Consider the following 23,926-nt stretch of genomic DNA (forward strand, 5'->3'; position numbering starts at 1 on the left):
CCCCTCCATCCCTTCTTTACCCTATGCGCTCAGTTGCACCCCACTCTTCCCCCTCCTCCTTGTCCTCCTCGTCTTTTGCTCTTTATGCTGATGGTAGAGTTAAGAAAGGCAGTTCCTGCCTGGCAGACAGTCTGTTTAGGTTGTCGTCTTCCTTCTCCACTACTTCTTCTTTTTTCTGTATGTTATCTCCACTTCATTTCCTTGGGTGCAACTGCTTGTCTTTTTCAAAGGTAGGCCTCTCTCCATGTTACTTTAGCTATGGTTTTGTCTTTATTGACCCAGCGGTTTATTTTAGGATGGAGGTTGAGTGCAGTAGTAAATGTTGAACACACCTTAACAATTTTGGCAATATTACAGTATTATCAGAATTGCTTATAGATTGTTACAGTCAAGTGCAGTTGAAGTATCGGAGTAGCAGCAGTAAGGAATAATACTTGATGATAGAAGCACTGATACATTTGCTGTATCTAACTATGGTTTAGTTGACTTGGACTTGAAGTTTCCCAGTGTCTCTGACAGCCTAAAATATCTTGGTATTGTGGTAAATGTGTAATATAAATGTCTAAATAGTAATTCGGCACAAATCCTTTATTCACACAAGACATTTCTTGCTGGATCATGTTTGTTATTAAATTTAGGGTTTTATTTATTTGGACTGTGGAATTCTGCAAGAGAAACTAAACCCTGCTGTGGTGAGTGAGCGCGCTAAAATAAGCCCACGTATTCAGTAATACATCCTGTGCTCTTCATTAAATCCCCTATACTGTTAGGTGTCGCTCTACCTACTGGTTCTGACTGCGAAATTAGTAGTTGTTTTCTTGGACTGTGTTGTTCTCAAAATAGCAAATAACCCCTTCCTGCAGAGATGGCAGCTGTCAGGTTGCAGACTTGACAGCGACTCTTGGATTTAAGACATGTAAAGACTGCAGACAGATGAGGGTCAATGAGTAACCAAAGGAGTGGCTATGACAGTCTGCATGACTCACCTTTTACAACTCCACCACTGCTGATGTCAGTGCACATGGGGTTTTGACCGATTGCAAAAGACACTGTAATTATTCGGTCTGTGTGTATGCAAACTGAACTGGCGATCGGTTGCTAGAAGTTTTGCAGTGCTACATACTAGATGTACAATAATAAATCTTAACTTTTGAGTAGGGGTGGGCAAATATGGTTGAAATCTGTCACATTATACATGATTTGATGTTGAAATTTTATTTTTTATCATTGTGACACTGTATATTTTCTGAAATCATATCAACTAACCAGATGGAAATGTCTGTTTAAAGCTAATTCGGTGAATGAAATACGTAAAAACAAGTCATATTAATGCAAAAAATCCTGTGAAATCTAATAGTACCATGTGCACTCTGCTCATTAATCTGCAACTTTTATCACAATGACCTAATGCAACTAGAGATGTTAAAATATACTGTATGTGTATATATATACTGTATGTGTATATATATATATGTTAAAATATACTGTATGTGTATATATATATATATATATATATATATATATATATATATATATATACACATACAGTATATTTTAACATCTCTAGTTGCATTAGGTCATTGTGATAAAAGTTGCAGATTAATGAGCAGAGTGCACATGGTACTATTAGATTTCACAGGATTTTTTGCATTAATATGACTTGTTTTTACGTATTTCATTCACCGAATTAGCTTTAAACAGACATTTCCATCTGGTATATATATATATATATATGTATAAATCTTAACAGTTTTTCTGTTCATTTTATAGTATATATGCCATCATATTGTCCTTCCCTTGTCTCTGAGTGTAATAATCTTCACACCAGTAATGATAAATCTTGTATTTCCGTAGATGCTTTGTTGGCGGACCTTGAGTCCACAACATCCCACATTTCCAAGCGCCCGCTCTTCCTGTCTGACGAGACCGCCTACTCCTTCCCTGTTGGGGATCAGACCCAGCAAGACATCTGCTCTCCACCTGCTCCCACTGAGCAAACCCTGAACGGACTAGATGAAACAGAGGTAAATGTGCACTGTACATATAGTGTATATGTCTTGGGCATGATGTGAATGACTTAAATAGAGGTTTTTTTTTGGGGGGGGGGGCTCACCTGGTAGACAGTGTACCACATAGGCTTGGTCCTAACAGCAGCGGCCATGGGTTCAAGTCTGGCTCGGCCCTTTGCTGCATGTCAGACCCATCTCTCTCTCCCTGACGTTCCTCTCATAATTTACTCATAAATAAAGGTTCGTGTAAATTAGGTGATCCCTTTGTGAATGGTCCTCTGCATACTCTGCTCAGTCCTTCAGCCCAGCCCAGAGAAATCCCTGGTCTAGAGATAGCAGCAGTCCAACCCAACCCACTGGTGAAGAGGACCACGTATACAGGTAGGATTCACAATAACTTGTCTTTGGGGAAATAGATCATTTAATTTGGTACCGTGGTTGTCAACAACCTCTACCACTTTTTGCCTGTTATAGGGAGGGGATTAACGCTGGTGACATAGTGTTTCTATTTCACTTCAACAGTTTGACACATAAGAAAAATTAGGCCATGATAAGTATTGGTTCTTCTCTCTACTCTGTACAGTTTTCCTAATAAGCAGAAGAATAGTGAGTCATCAGCAGTTGCAATGAACTCATCTTTGGGCAGCAACCTGTCTGAGTTGGACCGCCTGCTGTTGGAGCTCAATGCTGTCCAGCAAAGCACTCCTGCCTTTGCCACAGAAGGTACACAAAGAGATTCATGTACAATTCATAAAATATTCTCTTGTTACTCTGCAAGATGTCACCATCAGATTTTTGTGTTATTTTATTTTTTGTTTTATTTGTTATTTTGTTGTCCTGCACTTTTTTATTATAATCTAAGCACGAGATGTGTGTGAGATTCATTTGGCTTTTCTTTCCTGTAATAGAAGAAGCAGCTCCACCACTGCCTGCCAGCAGTATCATCCACCACATCCACGAGAATGGAGTCTCTACTGCTGGCAAGGCTGTACCACCTGTGATGGAGAAGCCCAAACGCAGTGCGACAGCTCGTGGAATAGAGGATGTACGACCAAGTGTAGAGAGCCTCCTAGATGAGCTGGAAAGTTCTGTGCCCTCACCCATGTAAGACACAGATTGTTACAGCAAGAAAATAAATTATGCCAACGTGTGAAGACGTTTTTGATTACTGCTCAACAATGTTTTGCTTTAGGGGGTTTTGTAGTTTTTGGTTTAACGCTAAATTGATTGTGCTCTTTTCTTCTTTAGTCCCACACCTTTGGTGGTGTCAGACGAACAAACCGATGGCCAAGAGGAAACACCAGCACAGCAGCAAGCCAGAATGTCTGCCTCCTCTGCCACACGTGAGCTGGACGAGCTCATGGCGTCCCTGTCTGACTTTAAAGTCCAAAGCAATGTGAGTACAGGTCACAAGTGGATACAGTTTGGGGCTCTGCAGTTTGCACAGTTGATTGAAGATATTTTTTGGCTGTGTGTGTGTGTGTGTGTGTGTGTGTGTGTGTGTGTGTGTGTGTGTGTGTGTGTGTGTGTGTGAGTGTAACTGTGACTGTTTACGACTCTGCTGACCATGTTTACGGGTTTGCACAACTGTTAAATTAATTGTAGAAACGGATAGGATCAGACTGATTTTGTTCAGTGTTTTTGTTTTTCGATAAATTGGTTGCTGCTGCTGGCAGTGTTCCACAGCAGGAGTTTTCCTACAACAGACACTCTGCTGTTTCACATCACATCTTCATCAGCATTTTTCACACACTACACATACAAAAACTACTTTAAATTGTTGTCACTCAACAAAATCATGTTAAAGGTTTTGTTATGCCTTGTTTGAATGACTGTCCAATTTGTTTCAAGCTTGCAATCATAGAGCAAGTTGTGGAGTTTACGCAGCAAAAGCAGCATCTGAACATCATTTTTGGTTGGTTTTATTCTTAATGTGTCAAAGAAAAAGTGTTCAACACCCTAGTCACATTTGATAATTGAGGTGATTGTGTCCGGCCCCTGCATGTCCGAGGGAAACAGTCAAGACTTAATTTGGTAAAATAAGCTGAAGTTTTTTCATATTATGTTAATTTTTTTTTGTTGAATTTTATAAAGGATTACTTTTGAAACAAGACAATTGAGAGGGGTCTGCCCTCGCTGGGTTTTGTGTGTGAGACTATTATTCATTCCCTTCATTCTCAATCTGTTTTTCCTGATCTCTTTCTCTTTTCTCTACCACTGTGTGTGTCTTGTCTTTGTATGTACATTGCATTCATGACATCATTGCTCTCGATTCAGTCTGGCTCTCAGTTGTCTCTAAATCAGGAAGCAGTAGACACCTCACTGGTAGCTGGTTCACCAGTTGTCCAAGCAGTAACTGCCCCATCTATAAATTCCCATGCTGGCTCAGTGGATACTCTTCTACTTTCTAGTCACACTACTCCCTCCTGCACCCCTGTCCCACTGGAACTCCATATAGATGAAGACGGTTGTTCGGCCCCTTCAACTTCAGCTGGTTCCACTGTAGTAATTGTAACATCCAAGTACTCCCAGATCCAACAGAAAGATGATGGTGTCAGTGTTACTTCTGAGATCTCTCATGTGAAGAGCCTCAGTGTCTCCAGTACCCAAAAGCCCACAAGTCAACCAGAAGTCAGTTCTACACAGATATCAGCCACTAAAGTCATTGGTTGTAAAGTCTCATGTCCACCTGGAAAGAGTTTAAGTCCAATTACTGTTGGCAGAAGTTCTAGTCCAGGCCCTGCTGCTCAGAGCTCCAGTCAAGTGGTTGTTTCCAAGAGTCCTAGTCCTGTTATTGTGTCTAAAAACCCCAGTCCCATTCTTAGAGCCAAGAGTCCTAGTCCACCTGATCTTAAATATTATAATCTAAGTCAGTCTTACAAGAGTCCAAATTCAGTTCCCACTTGTCATAGTCCAGAAGCAACTGCAAACAATCAAAGTCCCGTGATAGTGGCAACAACTACAGGAACAGTGCCAAAGACTGCGAATCCAGTTACAGTTCCAAGGCTTTCAAGTCCAATACCAAAAAGCACAAGTCCTGTGACAATCCCTTATATCTCTAGTTCACCAACTGTACCCAACAATTCTAGTCCTTGCCCAATAATACTACCAAGACTTTCAAGTCCAATAACAGTTCCCAAGAGTCCCGCTTCAGTCATTAGAAAAACACACACAGTTCCAGGCACTAGCAGCCCCAGAGCTTCACCAGTTTCACTTGCTGCTGTGCTACCAAATAGTCTGTCTCCCCAACCCACAGAAAAACAGGCAGGCGAGGTACTGGATTTAACATGGCCATGCCGGGAGCCTTTATTGGATGATGCTTTAGACAAACTCTTAGCCCCCAACTCACCCCACTTGGATGAGAACCAGCCACCTGCTTCTGTTATGCTTGGAGATGAAGACAGATCTTGGGAGGAGGAAGACGGAGTTTACCCCGATCTGAGCCGAGATGGAACGTTGACCCCCATGACTGAGTCCAGCTGGATGGACGAGTGTTTCACCCCCTCCACCTGCCCCGGGACACCAGATGCAACGCTGGACCTGCCCGTACAGCAGCCCTCTGCTGTAGAGCGACTATCTGCTTCTGGCCAAGTAGGAGGCTCAACTGAACTCTTCCAAAATAAGTTGCTGGCATAAAGCTAGAGAGGCTTTAGGACCCCTTGCTGTCTTTCTGCCGATTTGGCCATGTGGCCTAAGATATCAATTACCTCTGACAATAACGGCAGGATGGCTGTGTCAGATGATTGCTCAAGCAGAATGTGTCTCTAGTCGCTAAGACAAGCTTATTTTGGGAGAGCAGCTCCTACAAATACTCCTGGAGCTGTGCAATCGTACAGAAGTGCCTTGGTGTGGAGAAATTCCTCCATCTCTGTGGTGTGATGCATGTGTTGTCATTGCATAGCAATTACAAAATGGCTTGAGGGAGAAGTCTCCCTGTAGAAATTATTTGTGGCTGAAAGGATGTCTACGCACGCCCCTACTTGCTTCAGTCGACATTGCTGTGTTAGTCACTGGGCTTGACCGATCATGTTTACACAACCGACGAATGATGCAAAGATGTGTTTTTAATCACTGACTGTGTCAATTCAATAAGATGACGTTAAGACTCCACAGGCGAGTGAATATTTTTTGTTTTTGCTAATGTATAAGAACCTGTATATACAATATAAAACAAAAAAACCTGTAAGATCTTTGCTTTTTTGACCTTTGGCCTTGCCTTGGCATGTGTAGACCTTTGTGAAAGCATTTTGTGATAGGCTTGTGCTGTCCCCACAGCCACTTTCCAGCATGTCACGCCACAGATTCCTGAATATTTTTTAAGTAGACTTGATGGTAGAGAATGGATTTGAATGGAAGGCTGTGCTAAGCTTCGCCAAGAAAAATCGATCAAACGCACAAGTGCCCGACAAAAATTCCAGAGCATTTTGACAAAGCCAGCGCTTGAACATTTTTGCCACTTGAATGCAACATCCTGTGTTGGGCCTGTCCTGCTTGTGTTCGTAACCCAGCACAGACTTTCTGGTGAATGGCACAACCCCAGCTTCCCACGCCTCCTTATTATCTGCTCTCCAGCTCAAGTCAGTTATCCACCGCACCAAAGAGACCTCCAATGTGCATCCGATGTACAGGGAGGGACTGCTGCGACGTAAAATGGGGCCGATCATAGTGAATAAAAGCAACTCGCAAGACCGACTCATTGAGGAGCTGCAGGGGAAACTGGGGATAGGGCAAGTGGAGCGCTGCCGCAAACAACAGCCAGATGATTGGCTGACGGAGGGAGTCATCGTCATGTCCAACCCACAGCGAACACGTGAAGAAGTGGCCCAGCCATCTAAGGTAGACATTAGAAGTGGACAGTAGTCAGTGCTATTCCTGGACCACATTAAACCAAGAGTTGGAAATTATATATCGTTTTGTGTTTTTTTTTTTAATTCATGTTTTTGGCCTGTTTTTTCTGGACTGAACTCAAATATGCAATTTATCGATATCATTTATCGCTCATTGAGGCATTCATCACCATTTCCTTTTCTTCGTCCTGACCTTTTTTTTATATCTTATCTGTTTGCTCTCCTCTCTTTGCTGTTTCCTTTTTCCTTCTTTCTCCCAGATCATCCTCCCTCCTGAATCACCTGCCCCACAGAGAAAAGTCCTGTCCCCTCCACAATCTCCCCCAGCACCCAAAAAGCTACGCCCAGTTAAGCAGACTCCTCCGCCACTACCTCCTCCCCCTCCGACGCCTCCTCCTCCTCAAGAACCCACCCCTCCACCCCCCAAAGAGCCAACTCCTCCCCCAAGGGAGCCCGCACCTCCCCCTGTCCAGCCCCCCCCTTCACCTAGCCCCCCTCCTAAACCTGTCACGCCACCTCCGCCTCCACCTCCACCTCTGCCTCCCAAAATCTTTGTATCAGTGGGATGTCAGACCGAGTACGACCCCATCTTCCCACCAATGCAGGCACGGATCACTTCTCCTCATCTCTCCCTCTCCTCTTCTCTGACCTCATACTGTCTTTCCACTTTCTCTCACACTTGAACTGTTTGACTCTCTTGTCTGCTTTGTACTCTGACTTTGAGTCATTTTACTTGAATGAGTTTGCAGGTTAGTTATTTATTTATTTACTTACTTATTTGGTCCAAATCCAAGCAGTTGCACCACTGTATTACAGTGAGCTAGAGACTTTGTCTTGTCCTTGGCTCTGTTTTTTGACCCCCTTCTTGTTCATTGATGCCAAGTTTCAGTCGGTCGCATCTCTAAAACTTTGTCTGAAATCCAGTCAGTCCAGGTTATGGGGGGTGCTGACATTCGGGCAAATGGGACTGAGCCCCCTTTTCTAATTCTGTCATGTGATGGCGCCAAGAGCTGTGTGTTCAGAGAGGAGTGGAGTGGAGAGTTTAATAGCTTAAAGGCAAGCAGAGTGTAACCCCCCCCCATGTTCCCGCTACACTAACTGTCCTGCCATGCACAGGAATGGTAGGCTCTCAGTGCAACTGAAACCTAATCTGCCACATGACAGCGCAGTTACCACCACAATTATAGCATCTCCCACAGGACTTCCGTCAACAGGTCCCACTAGGTTAGCATGTCCTTGTTGAATGCCATGCGCCATCTGATTGATGTGCACAGATGATTGACATGAGAAACGTATTATATACGTCCAAGTCAAGGGTCCGTTGAGAGGCCTGGTTATTTTATTTGGTCAAAGGTAAGGTGGGTCATTTATTTGTGTGTGTGTTCAATGTGTGCGTCAGCGCGTGTGTGTGCGTGTGTGTGTGTGTGTGTGTGTGAGAGAGAGAGAATACATAGAGCAGAGATGCTATTTTCTCTCTCAGTGGAACGCAGGAGTCATGAAGCTCCAATGACCACACCATTTGAGAAGGTCTGTGTATGCTTACATTACAGAAGCCAAATGCATCTCGATACACATTCACAGTCATCATCAAACCCTGCAGACATGGATTACGTTTGATCAAGACATACTTAGTCACGGTTAAAATGTTCATTAGCTTTGTCATGCAGTTTGATACTCATATGTACAACATATTTTCTGTATCAACTGTAAATATTTCATTCCTAATAAGAGTAAACAGGTCGTTTTTGTCTCTTCGTCTCTGTTGCGGCATAGACCTGTGACTGAATACCACAAGCTTCTCTGTAGCAGTATTGACTCCTTTGCCATTTATTATAAGCCATTTCTGTTGTTTTGACAACCCCCTGTACTGTACATCTGAATGGTATAATGAAAACAATCCGGGTCTTCCATCTCCAACAGATCCAGTCCCAGGGAAAGACATCTCCTACCGCGCCAAAACCAGCCAACAAGCTGGACAACATGCTGGGAAGCCTGCAGTCAGACCTCAACAGACTCGGAGTCCAGACTGTGGCTAAGGGTGTCTGTGGCGCCTGCAAGAAACCCATTGTTGGACAGGTGATGATAATATTGAATCATATAAGTCAGTTCACTGTCAAACAAAACTTAAGTTGGTATACATGCGAAATAAAAACGTGGATGTGTTTAGATATGAGTGTATATACAGTTAATATATTGTGAAGCAAGTGAAACATAATTTAGAATACCCAATAGACCTATATAACATCATCATAGCTGTTTTTGTTTTTTTTTGATAATGTAGTGAAAGGAAGATGCACACTTGCAAACTAATGTGCCCAAGTTGGATGGGTTGTGTAGTGTTGGCTCATGCTCGCTCATTGCTTAAGGTCAAAGCCACTCAATCCATCAATAATTTAACTTTTCATTTACCTGGCAACCAGTAGTTTGAGCAATATAAAGAATTGCAGCATATATTCAGCATTTTATTAAGTGTAACTTTGCAAAAGCATTTGTGTGAAGACAACGTTGTCACAAGCTTAAATTAAACTGGTTTAACTGTAACTAAGGGGAGGGTATTGTTCTCTCACTGGACTACACTGAATGTATTTCCTGGGAATAAAATTACATTAAAATGAACTGGATTATCAAAAAGCCAAAAATGGATGTGTAAAACTTTTTGTCTTTTGACATCTCATTGAGTTATGAGATCTGCATCTGCCGCTGTGTGCAATACCCCATTTGCTTCTTGCATGCAAGGCTGCAGTGATTTTCTCTGCTGAGCCAGGGCTCTCCCCTAGCAGCTCATTTCAATTTAATGCACTGTGTCTCCCCGCACCAGGTGGTGACTGCCATGGGCAGAACGTGGCACCCCGAGCACTTTGTGTGCACCCACTGCCAGGAGGAGATAGGCTCCAGGAACTTCTTTGAGCGAGATGGACAGCCTTACTGTGAGAAAGACTACCACAGCCTGTTCTCACCACGATGCCACTACTGTAATGGACCCATACTGGATGTTAGTAATGCATGCATTAACACACACACACACGTGTACACACACACACACACACACACACACACACACAAACAAACACATACAGAAACATATATACATGTGGGTGGATAATGATATTTATTTATTCATAACTTAATGGATTAGGGCCTTTCTGGAAAAATTGCTATATGTCAGAAATTGTCGAAATCTTTCTCTGACAGACACACACACACACACACACACACACACACACACACACACAGTCCTATCTGTAGTAGAAGGGAAGTGACTTCTAGTTGTGTTACGAATGCAGACAGACTTAATGCATCTGTCCATGTCACTGCATGCTCTCCTCGCACTTGTCAGCGCTCAGTCATATCTTCATAGTGACACACGCCCCTCGGATGTTTTCAGTGTTTGCGCTTACACGCACACTCACGCACATACACACTCACGCACACACACATACAGTGCATACAGTGCCAGAGGTGCTGGAAGGGAAGTAGATAGTGGAACTTGGACTTTAGCCTGGGGAAAGGCCAACTTGAATCACTGCCAAGGGCTCCTGATTCATCCTTGCAGTGTGCTTCACACACACACACACACACACACACACACACACACACACACACACAATTACGCAATTACTCAAACCGTAACCATAACCACTACTTGCCTAAACCCTAACCTTAAAACATGTCTTCATCTTAAAATGTGAAATATCAGAATCGATGTGAATGTGCGAGTATTTATATTTACTACTAATACTTAATTACAGAAGATACATATATATATATATATATATATATATATATATATATCTCCCTCAAAAAAAAAATCCTTCTTTTTCATCATTGCAACCCCTGGTGGCAAAGTCGAGAATCACTTCTGCACCCAGGTGTATGGGGGGTTTACACTGAGAAATTCTTACTCTGCTTCAGAAACTGACGTAGTTGTGGATGTTTTGAAATCTTGTTGTTGTTACATGGACAGTATGAGTGTGCGTCTAGCTGAAGCTGCTGAGAAATGCTATCAGGCCTGGAAAACATGAGCTAACAGTCATAGTATTCCAGCACCTCCTACACTGCCTCTGTGGCCTTTGTCTGCCCTCTCCTGGCTTCCCACTCACTGATGTATTCATTTCTCCCCTAATGACAGACATGCAGGATAATATGTTTGAGTGTAACATGAGAAATCATATTTATGGGTCACACCTTAAGGAGAGGGTGAATGTTTAACCGTTTGCTTCACCTTTGTTTCACAGAAAGTAGTGACTGCTTTGGACAAGACTTGGCATCCAGAGCACTTTTTCTGTGCCCAGTGTGGAGCCTTTTTTGGACCAGAAGGTAACAGCCGCTCATCAGTTAAGAGCACAGCACTCAGTTTGTGTAGCCTCAGAGCAGTGTTGAATTTTTCATTGCTTAAAGAAGTGTGCAGAGAGTCAGCGTGTGTCTTTGCTGCCCTCTAGGTTTCCATGAGAAGGATGGGAAGGCGTTTTGCAGAAAGGACTACTTTGACATGTTTGCCCCTAAATGTGGTGGCTGTGCCCGTGCCATCCTGGAGAACTACATCTCTGCTCTCAACTCTCTGTGGCACCCTGAATGCTTCGTCTGCAGGGTGAGTCGCTCGTCATTCTCTACTGAGTTTGGCCATTTCGTGTCAACCTATTATCATAAATCCTACCTCTTCTCTTCTGATTCTGCAGGAGTGCTTCACGCCATTCATAAACGGCAGCTTCTTCGACCACGAGGGCCAGCCGTACTGCGAGGCGCATTACCACGAGCGACGCGGCTCGCTGTGCTCTGGCTGCCAGAAGCCCATCACCGGCCGCTGCATCACGGCCATGGGCAAGAAGTTCCACCCGGAGCATTTTGTGTGCGCTTTCTGCCTCAAGCAGCTTAACAAAGGCACCTTCAAGGAGCAGAATGACAAGCCCTACTGCCACGGCTGCTTTGTTAAACTCTTCAGTTAGACTGCGTTTCTGTGTGTGAATGTGTGTGTACACGTCTGCAGACGTTTATTCTCGTGTCTAAATGCACATGTGAGTGTGTGTGCACTGGCGTGTCTCGCACGTATGAGTCAGTGAGGTGGTTTTCAAGACAGAGGGTGTTAATGCACTGGTGGATAACATCAGAAAGATGGGAAACGACTGACTATTGACTCTTGACACTGAAGGGACTTCCCTGGCTGTCCAACCTCTCAGGCTTGGCATTTCACACTTTTGCTAAACATTTTTAAGAGAGCCCAAAGAGATTTTTATTTAGAGGTTTATTTCCCCTTGTGCGTGTGTACATATAGATGCGTATGAGAGAAGTTGCAGGACTTCCTCAGAGCTGTGTAAATGATTTTATTCCCCTATTGCAGGGCAAGACCTTGCACCATGTGGTGGTTTTACAGTTTGCAGGTATGAGACAGCTGCTTGATTGCATGGACCACAGAGAATTGACTTCATCAGTTTTAAAATATGTTGAGTGTTGAATACCCAGTGCTCGGCCAATGAGTGTTAATCTATGAAAAAGATGTATTTTTGTAGCTTTGGAAATAATTGGGGTGCCATTTAAAATAACCATGACAACACTCCATATGTACATGCACACAGACACACACTGGACTCCGTCTACACATCTTTAAAATACCAGTTCAAACTCTCTGCACACTCCAACCACAGATCTCTTGATGAGACCGTCTTAAAGGTGCATTTTACAAGTTACTGTCATCAAGATATCAGTTCTTATTTTTCTACTGTTTTACTATTAAAAAAAAAAAAAAAAAACCCAGATGTTTTCTCAGTTTCAGCATGCAGTAAATTCACGTGTGCTTGTGTAACCTCACTGTTTCCCATTGGAAGTGAACTCAGTCATTAGGAAAATAACCTCACTGAACTTTTTTTTTTCATGTCGCAACTTGAAACTTTGTTTTTACTTTACTACTGCAAAGTGTGTGTTCAATTACATTAAAAATGTTCAAATGAAATAAAAACATTTCAGCTAGTGATGACAAAAATAGGTCAATCTGTACCGTGATTATAAATGTTTAACTTTTGGTGCAGCTTTAGATTTTTTTTTTTTTTTTTTAAAAAGCCAAAAAACAAAGTTGTTGAAAATGAGATTTACTGCTGTCAGAAGAATATTATTCAGAATAAATGATGCTTCAGTTCAACATTTTTTCCATATTTTACTATTGCTACTCTTGTGAATTAATCGCTGTATTAAATCAATTAATGAGGCTTGTTCATGATTTAAATTGAGTTGTGCATTTGGATTAGAAGCATGCTACTTTTATTGTGCAGTTTTATCAGCCCTAGCTGCCACCAGTTGCTGTTACAATCAGAATCTAAATTTATATATGTTCGACTTTGTGACAGAATTGTGTTTTGTCACTGTTTTGATTTAAAAAATATATATTTTTGAGCTGTTCAGGCTCACACTGATATTCAAAGAGCTGGCTCTATTGGCAAGTGGGCTAACAATAGTTTACCCTCCTAACGCAAACACACAAACACACACACACACACACACACACTTTACCAGCTTGGATTCCAGTGTGTCAGACTTCCAAGGAAACGCAGCCCTCTGGGTTTTTATGAGTCGTGAACTATGATCCTGCTGTCTGAGTTGATATCGGTGCTTGGCTCACTGATGGACGATAGATATTATGTGTTACCTGGTCAGGAATCAGAATATGACACAAAGCCAGAGCCAAACCTTCAGCAAAATTTATGTAATGACTCATTTCGTCTTCATTTTACTTATAGACATGACATGAGACGTGTTTTTTGTTTTCCAGTATTGCTCGTCTTTAATTTTGATCACTGGGTGTTCAAGGAATTAATACACAGTATCCACATTCAGATTGTTTTTACTTCGAGAAAATATTTCTTGTGCTCTTGTGCCAAATGTGTCAATGCAATAATGTCGTACACACTGTGGAGTTTCAGCCTTTCCTGTGATTTGACTCTTTCTGGGCTGAACTCTGGAAGAGGCTTCACCTGCTGTGGTGCATCTTAACTCGAAAACTTGTACACTGTAATAGACAAAAACCCCTCTGTACTGAGTCATTCAGCAGACGGTATAGTGTAGCAGACTAAGATTTACAGGTAGCAGGGGCAGTGCGGCTGTGGGAAAGACATTTGCGCCTTCATTTAAACTGTGTATGCCTAAGAAAATGAACAGGAAATGTGAGTTAATTTTGCCCCATGTATACTTATCTTCTTACAGTATATTGCCTTATAGTTTTTGCTTCTGTCAAAGAATTAATGACAAAAAAAAAAAAAAAATCCTTAAAAGCCTTTTACTGTTAATGAGATTAAGTGAACTTTGCTTTGTAAATGGAGACATTCATGTGATCTTTTACCATTTGAATTTTCTCATGAGCCACAAATGGTTTTGGCTCTTTGTATGGGTTGGTCCTGATTACTGACTGATTAATATAAGTGCTGCAAATAAAATAAGTATTTCTGGCATTGTTCTGTCCAAGAGACGTGTGACTTCTGTGCTTTTACTTTTCACACATACTATTACTTTTAACTGTTTTGCATAAAATCAGATTCTGGCACAAGATTTTCACAAAATATTGAAACACACAGAAAGGAACTAAACTGATTTATTATCTTAATTATTTATTTTGTGACCCTTGTCAGGATTTGAACCCCAGATTGGGAAACTGCAGATTTAGGTTAACAATGTAGAATATGACCAGATACTATAGATGTCCAAAGCAGTCACGACTTTAGCACTTTGAAGTCTCTTGAAATCAAAACCCCAGACATTAATTTGATCCTGACAGGTTCTTCACAGGTCAAACTGCGATCTGTAAACAGTCCAACTGACCTACCACAAAGACAGATCCTCAGTACACCTGACACACACAGGGACAGGACAACACGTCTCTCTTGCGAGGAGAGGTTGTGACCTCAACTCTGTAGTTTGTGAGAGCTTGGAGCTTGGCAGTAAGTTCAGAGAGATGTGGCCGACTATCCAGAATCTCCAAGTATTCCAGGTCCTGCAGCTGGTGAAGGCGTAAGAAATTTTTCTCTGGTACATGTTCATGGCGAAGTTTGAGACGTTTCAGCTTTGGAAAAAGTTGTGGGATTTGAGCTGTGCGAGCTCCCAAATTTGAGGGCCAGGGGTCTATGTGAAGGTGGAGGAGATTTGGTACCTGCACTGCTACGGCTCCCATGTCCCCAGAGGATAATCCTGCAACACAGAGTGTGAGATTGGTCACTGTGGCTGGAATGGAGGTGACATACTTCTTAACAGGTGGGCCCTTGACAATGACCAGGGTTGACAGTTGAGGGAGGTCACTCAGCCATGTTTTCAGATGACACACAGGTGATGGCCTTCTATCTAGCATCTCCTGGTGTGAGTGCCTGTAGAATACAGCAAGACTCTTCAGGCCAGGCATCAGTCTCATTGCATCTTCTGGTAATGAGTGATCCATGCAGTCGATAAGTTCCAAACTGGACAAGGCCGGGGCACCAGCTTGTCCATGTGCTCCTCCTGAGGGACCTGGGTTGGGTCTGGGGATACTGTGAAAGGTGCACAGTCTATGCACAACAGACAATGACAGATGCTTCAACTTAGGCAGGCAGTTAAGTATGGAGTGAACCATTAAAATCGTCTCTTCAAAGACTCCCATTTGATGACAGACCAGAGATATAAGATTTGTGAAGTGGGAGACAGCAGAAATGACGCTGCCCATCGCTGCTGTGGGAAATGTAACATCACACATGCTGAAGTGAGTCAGCTGCTGGGGTTTGGACACGGTGGAAGCATCTAGCGAAAGAGAACTGCAGCTGCTTCTTATAGCCAGACGCTTCAAATGTGGAAAGTCCTTTAAGCAGTCGAGGCTCTTCTGGGAGCTTTGGTCCATTACTACCGTGGCGACAGCTGGGAGCGAATGGGCAAGCTGCTTCCAGTCCTTAGCTTTGGAGCTCCTAACCACCACACTGGTGACTCTTCTACGACGAAGCGTGGCCCAGAACTGACTGTTGTAAGGGCCATTTTGAAAACTCAGAACTACAGCCCAGTCTTTCCAAAGAGACCCGTGGTCAACAAGCTTTTTGAAGTACTTGCAGGATGCCCGGACGTTTAACTTATCTGCCGCTGACAGGTATCCAAAAACGTGGTTCCAGACCTCTGACGGCAGCTGTGAAGGCGGCTGTGCCATCGTTTTGCTCTGCTACCGCATTTGTCAGTTAGCTAGTTGCCTCTCACTGGTATTCATTTTTTTTTTTTTTTTTTAATTTCTGTCCGAAAGCCAGAAATATTAATTTTGAGTCCACGCTTGTTAATGTGTAAAGCGCTAGTTGTAGTGGGAGGGTAGCTGCTGCTTCTTTGTGTTTTTTTGGCGGATTGCAATACCAACATTTATGTGCACACTGCCAACTACCGTCCCGGGGTAGTCAAAACACGATCTAATTAAGAAATAAATATATTATTACCCCTTTCTGAGTTTCCCACACCTTATCTCCATTTGTTCCATAGTGCATAAAAGTGCATTAATATGTATTCTGCATTTTCAGTTAGATTACAATTCACACATAATTGTGAGTTTACTTTTCCCTACAAGCAGTATCTTCTTAATGCCGATCATGTGGCAACGGACGTCATTGACACTACAACCGTCCAATAGTTGTGAAGCTGACGCCCATAACTCCACTGTGATTGGTCAGTCACTTCGTATATATTCCTCTCGCGTCATTCTTCCCCCTCTTTCTTTCACGCGACCCTTGTGTGAGGTAAGTCTCTTCAGTCGTCGTGTCAGTCAACGAAAAATAGACTAGTCTGTAGGGAAATTAGATTAGTTTGTGTTTTCGGATTAATGAGACAAACATCTATATCACTCATAAATATGTATTTTGTTTCGCGTAAATGTGCGGTGGTGCGAATTTACCAAGTGCGGCCTATTAAAATATTGTTAGCTTACTGTTAGCCGGCTAACGTTAGCGGCCGACCACATGTCAGGGTGTACTATGCAGGTTGTATCGCTTGTTCCGTTTTTTGATTTTGTTTTTTTTCTTTCAATGATACGAATACTAACTTTTTATTTCTGTATAGGTACTACCTTGTCTTTAAACCGGCTAAATAAGCGATCCTTGGAAGCACTGCAAAGATGCCCAGGGAAGACAGGGCCACGTGGAAGTCCAACTATTTTATGAAAATCATCGTAAGTATGATTTTTGTGACTACACAAGCCTGTGTTCACACGTAGTAATTTTTATAGTTATTCATAGTAATTTCGTGTGTTGCGATTTGTAGCAACTTCTGGATGACTATCCAAAATGCTTCATTGTCGGGGCAGATAATGTGGGCTCCAAGCAGATGCAGACCATCCGTCTGTCCCTCCGTGGCAAGGCTGTGGTGCTGATGGGTAAAAATACCATGATGCGCAAAGCCATCCGTGGCCACCTGGAGAACAACCCTGCCCTGGAGAAGTGAGTTCACTACCCCATTTACTCTTGCTACCATTAGCCATTCAGTTATGTGGCAGGTTTAGTTACAGTGCAGCTTGCTTGGTGCTGTGTTGTCGTTCCCCCTGCAAACAATAATCTGTTTCCAGCTATCCCTGTCTGCCTAAATCCACCTGGCAGCCAGGGACGCAAGGTCTCAGACACTATACAACTTTTCCTTCTTGTAGAAATTATGGTCTGCTTGCTTAATAAACAGTTGATCCCATTATTTGACAGGCTCTTGCCCCACATTAAAGGAAATGTGGGCTTTGTCTTCACCAAGGAGGATTTGGCTGAGGTCAGGGACATGCTGCTGGCCAACAAGGTGAGAGAAACCTGGCTACAACTGTCTTGCCCAGGTTGACCACCACTTGTTCAGTACGTTTAGTTAATTTAGTTTCTGTACATTTATTTTGATGTGCAAGTTATTTTGTGAAGTGTTTTTTTGTTTTGTTTTTTTTCTTCTCCCCTTAGTACACCAAGTTTAAACTAAAGCATTTTAATGTATTTTTAGTTATGGAGCCTTCAAGGCCAGTTGATACAAATGGAGTGGACAATATTCAAAACACCCCTCAAGTCATATAATCAACAGTGCCAACTACAGCCTCTACTGGAAGGCTATTGTGTTGACTGCATTAGTTTTAGCAAAAGTGTACCTACAGTCATGTGACTAAATTCCAACTACTTAAAATGACAGTTATGACATAATCCAAAATCAAGTAGACTTCATATCTTTGACAACAGATGAAAAAAATTGGTCTCCTTCACTGCTAAACTATCAAATGGGCTTCATGTTGAAAACAAAACATCAAGACTTCCATGTTGCTCAGTTAGTGCTAGAAAATGGATTTTGAATGTAGAAAACTTCATGTGCACATCCCTTCAGCAACAGAGGTTGCCTAATTAACTGGTACTGTCAAGCCCATGTTCAGACACTATGACCGTGCAGGATAAGTTACAATGCAGCTTGTGCAGTACTGTATTGTCGTTCCCCCTGCAAACAGTAACCTGTTTCCTCGCTATCCCTGTCTGTCATCACCCCTTGACTGCCAGGGACGTAAGGTTTCAAACAGTGAATTGAAAAGAGAACGTGGCTGTTTTAAACCTGCACTTTGAAACGTAATTCAGTCCTAGAAAAGTAGCATACTAAACTGTTCCTCTTAATACCTCAGGTACCTGCAGCTGCCCGTGCTGGAGCCATCGCCCCCTGTGATGTGACAGTGCCTGCCCAGAACACTGGTCTGGGGCCTGAGAAGACCTCTTTCTTCCAGGCTCTGGGCATCACCACCAAGATCTCCAGGGGAACCATTGAAATCTTGGTGGGTTTGAAAACCATTGTTTTAGTTGGTAGTTAGAATTTGTATGCTTGACATGCAGGAGCCATTGCCGTGTGTGTATATAAAAGCTTATTGAATGAATCAGAGTTTAACCAAGCAGAATATGTAAATGTTTAAATTGGTAACTAATAAGCATTTGTCTCTCCCAGAGCGATGTCAGTCTGATCAAGACTGGTGACAAGGTTGGTGCCAGCGAGGCCACGCTGCTCAACATGCTGAACATCTCGCCCTTCTCCTTCGGACTCATCATCCAGCAAGTGTATGACAATGGCAGCGTGTACAGTCCTGAGGTGCTCGACATCACAGAGGCTTCCCTGCATGCCAGGTTCCTGGAGGTGAGATCCACTGCTTGTTTGAAGAAATCGGTCTGACAATGATTGTTGCTGTAAGATAACTAAACAAAATGTGATTCTTTAGGGTGTGAGGAACATTGCTAGTGTGTGCCTGGAGATTGGCTACCCCACCTTGGCCTCTGTCCCCCACTCCATCATCAATGGCTACAAGAGGGTCCTGGCTGTCGCTGTGGAGACAGACTACTCCTTCCCCCTGGCAGACAAGGTATGGTGCAATTCATTCAACTAGGAAACTGCCATTAGTTTTACCTGCAGGACAGGTTTTGGGTGTAGCCTGTGTAGTGCTACATAGCTGATCACCCTGGAAATGACAACCGGTTTTTTGGAATCACCAGAAACCACTTGGTGTAGAGAGAAACTAATGTTGTACCTTTTTGTCCTCACAGGTCAAGGCCTTCCTGGCTGACCCATCTGCTTTTGCTGCTGTTGCAGCACCTGCAGCAGCAGCTGAGACTGCTGCAGCTCCAGCTGCTGCTAAGGAGGAGGTCAAGGAAGAGTCTGAGGAATCTGACGACGACATGGGCTTCGGTCTGTTTGACTAAAACAGATGCAGCGAACGGAACCAGATTTGAATCGCAAGACCATGATTCAATAAAAAAAAAAATCTCTAGCTCCTTGTGCCTTGTTTTCTCTTTTGCATTAAATTGACAGGATACATATGGTTAAAATGCAGTTGCATGTTGAGCTTCTGACTGTTAACTTGTGCTTATGGGGTGAACACTGTATAAAAGAAATAGAACTTGGACAAATTTGAACTGGAGAGGGTAAAAACTTGGCTTTTACAATAGGATTCAAAATTACTAGATTGGGTGGATGGGTTTAACATGTACCGGAAATGACGTTCAGTTTTGCGGAAACATTTGTTTTACTTGAAGCTGGTGGAAGGGAAAACCATTACAAACATCCCGTTTGGGCGTGTCAACCTTCAGAATAAATGCCTGGTGAGTAGGATCAAGGAACTCTGGTAAAAGACATGCAAATGTATAGCAATCAAGCTAAACCTGTATAATACAAAAATTAGTCAAAGTGGGAAAGTATATAAGTGCTCATTTTAATGTAATCTACACAGAACATTAATGTTTTTTTTTTTTTTTTTAAAAACAAAAAAAAACTAATGTACCTCTATCCCTTACATTTAGATCACTTTTTGTATGTACTAATTTTAACATACACTGCATCAAACTGCAGTTTCACACTCTGAAAAATGTTCTTAAGCAGGTGAACAGAGGGACTACCATCTCTCAGTGAGTTGTTTCTAAATGTTGGGTGATAAAATGCTAAGACTTAGAGTATATCGCATCCTTGAACCTCACGCAGTTACAGGCTATTGAGATGAGTGTATCTCGAAGAAAAATGTCATGTTAGTGATGCATCTGTGCGAAAGGCCGTTTTATTTTGAAAACGGTGAGCCGGAAGTCGTCGTTGGTTGGTAGCGCTGGAACATCGATGCGCAGTACCTACAGGGGAAACGTCCACTATGGCTGAGGTGAGGGTTTTCTGGGGGGGTTTTATTCATTTTTAAGGATTGACATGTAGTTGGATGCCTAACGTAGTTTTGTTTACGGCGATTTTTTTCGTTTCGGTGATGATAAAGTCTAACGTTGCCGTATTTTCCAGCGGCGTTGATGGGTCAGCAAACGTAAGCTAATGTGTTATTAGCTAACGCTAGCTAACGTTACCCCATATCATAAGCAGATCGTAGTTGATATTTTAAAAATGAATGCAGTGTCAACATCACATAGGTGGTAATTGTCATTGAGGTAGAAATATGAGGAAAGAAATTAGATGTTGTGGTAGAAAGTAGTTTAATGATAGTTAGCTTATGCAAGTTATAATTGCTAGATGATATTAGTATAAGCGTGCTGATTTCCCTAAGTGTAATCTAGTTTTACAGTCGTTGCCACTGTTCCAGCCTTTCAGACAGGCACCCCTTATGACAGTCGTGCAAATTTTGATTGTTTTTCCAGACCCACAGCTTACAGGACCTCCAGCAGCCAGCTGTCTCCTCCAAGGTGTTTATCCAGAGAGACTACAGCTCAGGAACCATCTGCAAGTTCCAGACCAAGTTCCCCTCTGAACTTGAGTCAAGGGTAGGCACAGTATTTACAAGGATGTTATCATTCCTGACTCAGTATTTAAAGATTATGCCTTTAAACCGTTCATGTGGTTTCAGATCGATAAGCAGCAGTTTGAGGAGACCATCCAAACTTTAAACAACCTCTATGCAGAGGCAGAGAAACTAGGGGGGAAGTCTTACTTGGAGGGCTGCCTGGCTTGTCTAACTGCATACACAATCTTCCTTTGTATGGAGACACACTATGAAAAGGTACAAGTGCTTCAGTGTTGTGTTGTGTATATTATCAGCTCATATTTTAGTCTGAATTGGATTGGATTTAAATATCACTGCCTCTCTTATAGTTTTATGTCGCTGTCTGAGTGTGTATCCATTTCTCTATGTAAAGGTGTTAAAGAAGATTGCCAGGTACATTAAGGACCAGAATGAGAAGATATATGCTCCCAGGGGTTTGCTGCTGACTGACCCCATAGAGAGAGGACTCAGAGTTGTATCCTTTATCGGTCTAATGTCAGGCCAATTTCATTCATTTTTTCCACATAGCAGCACATAACCATGTGATACCATAAAATGGAGGTAAATTAGGGTTTCTGTTAGGTTATACCTTTTTCCATCTACATGTTTGGTCATGGTATTCCTGGATAGTTTAAAGTAAGTTTAAGCCTGCATCGCTATAGTAACCCCATAATGAAAATAAAACATAGCTGGTGCAACCTTGTGTACACTAAGAAAATCAGATTGCTGTTAATTATATAAGAAAATGTGTGCATGTAGCATTATGTATTTTCCTTAACTTGCTATCCAGGTTGAAATCACCATCTTTGAGGACAGAAGTATTGGCTATGGGAGATAAAGAGTCCTGTGGTATGTTGTTTCTCAGGTGCATTGTTAATGAAGAGTCAGCTTCAATGGTAAAATCTTAGAAGCTCCAATATCACATACTTGCTCATAAAATGGGAAATCTGAATTCCAAGATGGGATTTTCCTAAAGAGTCAGGCTTAAAACTTGTTTATTATCTGTAGTCCAACTTCTGACACTGGTAATTCCATCATTTGATGACAACTTCAATTTACTCATCAGGATGCCTTAACAACACTGAAAACTCCATTGGCTTCAACCTTTTGTTTATTCTCTAACAGATGTTTTCCTTTCTTTCCTACTCTTTCTATAGACTGATGACACTGACCAGATATTCCTCATTTGCCTGGCAGGACACATTCAGATATCCTGAATGGATGTAAATAATTTTGATCTGATCCTTTTTTTCTGTTATTTATAAGCACACCACCGTCTGCCTATCCTTATGTTTGTTAATGTGTTTTCATGTCTTTTTATACATGAAACAATGTATAAGCCAGACTAAAAGTATTTGGACAGTGATATAGGTTTTTACTCTTCAGGCTCTGAGCTTCAGCACATTCAAACTGAAATACAATAATACAAGTACCAAGTCTCAACTTCAATTCTAGTAGGTTTACATCAATATAGAAAGAACTGTGTGGGAGACACAGCCCTTTTAACACATAAAGCCCAAATTGCAAGGGTTCAAAAGTAATTGGACACTGGGCACCTGTTTGTCGTTTCAACATTAGTTCAGAAAAGAGCTCATATGGCAACAAGCAACAGGATGAATGCAGCCAAATGCATCAAAAGTCGTTGGGTGGCATTTCATAATTCTGCAGGACAGTGATCCTAACTGTGCGTCCAAAGCAAAGAGCTTTTCCAGGTGAAGAGGTGAAATATCATCAGGGAAGATACAAAGTGTCTGGTGGTCTTCCACAAAATATTAAATATGATTTTTTTTTTACCATGTGTATCTATCCACTTACTTTTGAACTCCTAAACCTTGGCACTATGCGTTCAAAGAGCTGGATTTCCAACACAGTTCTCTCTACATTAATGTAAACCTATTCAAATCAAAGCTTAGACATGGCACTTTACTGTATTATCTATTATTTTATTTCAAATTGAATGTGCTGAGGCATTGAACCAGAAGAGCAAAAATGTGTTACTGTCCAAATATTTACTGTCTGGACTGTATAAATCATGTCCTAGTTGATAAAGACCGGTCTTTATAAATGGTGCCATTGTGTTAAATGCCAGTTTTTGACCATGGTAATCATGAGCGATTGGACTTGTGTATTGTATTCCAAATGATATAAAGTCAAATAATATGTTGTCACCAAGAGTTGTCATAGAGATAGGTTGGAGCTGTGTTGTTGGCACAGTCTGTAAACTAATTCTGTTTTGGGTTGTGCTCCACAGTATTAACATGCTGGCTGTAGCCTTTGTTGAGGCAGATGTTTTCTTACTTGTGGATGAATGTGACTTTTTAGGGGAATCTTGTCTTGTGACTTCAAAGATGGAGCATGTTTACCGTTAATAAGTCTATCATAAATCTATCATAAAACAATAACACGACCTAGTACATTTTATGAAATGTCTTTCTTTGCTGTGTCATACTTTAACTGCACTAAATCTCCTAAATCATATCCAGCAGTCCTGGTACATGTTTCTCGTAAGATTCACTATCTATATTGCGAATGCCATCCCATTTTTCTTCATCACCAAACACCACAGGAACCTTAAACATTCTGAACTCCACAGATGATTGCTGTAGTTGGTGTTTGATATAACTGGTCTACTTTTCTTACAAATATTGTTCTGTTTTGTCTAAATAAATAGTCTTTTCCTGAAATCTGCAGAGCTCCTTGTGTTTGACCTCATTTCAGATATCAAAGTTCATATGCAGTCGTGGAAAGTAACTAACACATTTACTCAAATACTGTTCTTTATTACAATATTAGTACTTTACTTGATTATTTTTACCTTCTGCTACTTTATACTTCCACTCCACTACATTTAGAAGCAAAATATTTAGAAT

General features: G+C 41.9%; 4 protein-coding genes and 2 non-coding genes across 9 annotated transcripts in view; 5 read left to right on the forward strand and 1 right to left on the reverse strand.

The window, feature by feature from the left end:
* Nucleotides 1–14,306, forward strand: part of LOC130175534 (paxillin-like) — a 28,824-nt gene extending 14,518 nt beyond the window's left edge. The window contains exons 2-14 of one of the 2 annotated variants that reach the window (XM_056386082.1): nt 1,855–2,024; nt 2,305–2,390; nt 2,593–2,732; nt 2,918–3,113; nt 3,258–3,405; nt 4,287–5,600; nt 6,582–6,845; nt 7,117–7,461; nt 8,777–8,932; nt 9,675–9,848; nt 11,092–11,173; nt 11,296–11,444; nt 11,533–14,306. In XM_056386082.1, coding sequence (XP_056242057.1) covers nt 1,855–2,024; nt 2,305–2,390; nt 2,593–2,732; nt 2,918–3,113; nt 3,258–3,405; nt 4,287–5,600; nt 6,582–6,845; nt 7,117–7,461; nt 8,777–8,932; nt 9,675–9,848; nt 11,092–11,173; nt 11,296–11,444; nt 11,533–11,799 — 3,491 coding nt within the window. In that variant the 3' untranslated portion in view covers nt 11,800–14,306. The remainder of the gene's footprint in view (nt 1–1,854; nt 2,025–2,304; nt 2,391–2,592; nt 2,733–2,917; nt 3,114–3,257; nt 3,406–4,286; nt 5,601–6,581; nt 6,846–7,116; nt 7,462–8,776; nt 8,933–9,674; nt 9,849–11,091; nt 11,174–11,295; nt 11,445–11,532) is intronic. The other variant, XM_056386090.1, reaches the window with a different exon arrangement.
* A 105-nt stretch (nt 14,307–14,411) lies between these two features.
* Nucleotides 14,412–16,457, reverse strand: LOC130175616 (uncharacterized). Its single transcript, XM_056386173.1, has 2 exons — nt 15,105–16,457; nt 14,412–15,022 (listed from the first exon to the last, which is right to left on the reverse strand). The coding sequence occupies exons 1-2, from the start codon at nt 15,993–15,995 to the stop codon at nt 14,993–14,995; spliced, it is 921 nt and encodes a 306-aa protein (XP_056242148.1). The 5' UTR covers nt 15,996–16,457; the 3' UTR covers nt 14,412–14,992.
* A 76-nt stretch (nt 16,458–16,533) lies between these two features.
* Nucleotides 16,534–19,577, forward strand: rplp0 (ribosomal protein, large, P0). 2 transcript variants are annotated; one of them, XM_056386171.1, is made up of 8 exons: nt 16,534–16,566; nt 16,886–16,994; nt 17,087–17,262; nt 17,515–17,602; nt 18,450–18,596; nt 18,764–18,949; nt 19,032–19,172; nt 19,354–19,577. In XM_056386171.1, the coding sequence occupies exons 2-8, from the start codon at nt 16,941–16,943 to the stop codon at nt 19,507–19,509; spliced, it is 948 nt and encodes a 315-aa protein (XP_056242146.1). In that variant the 5' UTR covers nt 16,534–16,566; nt 16,886–16,940; the 3' UTR covers nt 19,510–19,577. The 2 variants fall into 2 exon arrangements, with proteins under 2 accessions (XP_056242146.1, XP_056242147.1); XM_056386172.1 differs by lacking the exon at nt 16,534–16,566 and having other exon boundaries at nt 17,130–17,262.
* Nucleotides 17,313–17,442, forward strand: LOC130162125 (small nucleolar RNA SNORA63). Its single transcript, XR_008826237.1, has one exon. It is a non-coding gene; the product is annotated as a small nucleolar RNA SNORA63 (small nucleolar RNA).
* Nucleotides 18,221–18,350, forward strand: LOC130162120 (small nucleolar RNA SNORA63). The gene has a single exon (XR_008826236.1). It is a non-coding gene; the product is annotated as a small nucleolar RNA SNORA63 (small nucleolar RNA).
* A 771-nt stretch (nt 19,578–20,348) lies between the features above and the next one.
* On the forward strand, nt 20,349–23,740 carry LOC130175632 (golgin subfamily A member 7-like). Of its 2 annotated transcripts, none has more exons than XM_056386175.1 (6): nt 20,349–20,453; nt 20,935–21,057; nt 21,141–21,293; nt 21,430–21,531; nt 21,847–21,905; nt 22,214–23,740. In XM_056386175.1, the coding sequence occupies exons 1-5, from the start codon at nt 20,445–20,447 to the stop codon at nt 21,892–21,894; spliced, it is 435 nt and encodes a 144-aa protein (XP_056242150.1). In that variant the 5' UTR covers nt 20,349–20,444; the 3' UTR covers nt 21,895–21,905; nt 22,214–23,740. The 2 variants fall into 2 exon arrangements, with proteins under 2 accessions (XP_056242150.1, XP_056242149.1); XM_056386174.1 differs by lacking the exon at nt 20,349–20,453 and adding an exon at nt 20,460–20,606.
* Nucleotides 23,741–23,926: the final 186 nt, after the last annotated feature.

The sequence above is a fragment of the Seriola aureovittata genome, chromosome 2, assembly GCF_021018895.1.
Source record: "Seriola aureovittata isolate HTS-2021-v1 ecotype China chromosome 2, ASM2101889v1, whole genome shotgun sequence".
NCBI classification, from domain to species: domain Eukaryota; kingdom Metazoa; phylum Chordata; class Actinopteri; order Carangiformes; family Carangidae; genus Seriola; species Seriola aureovittata.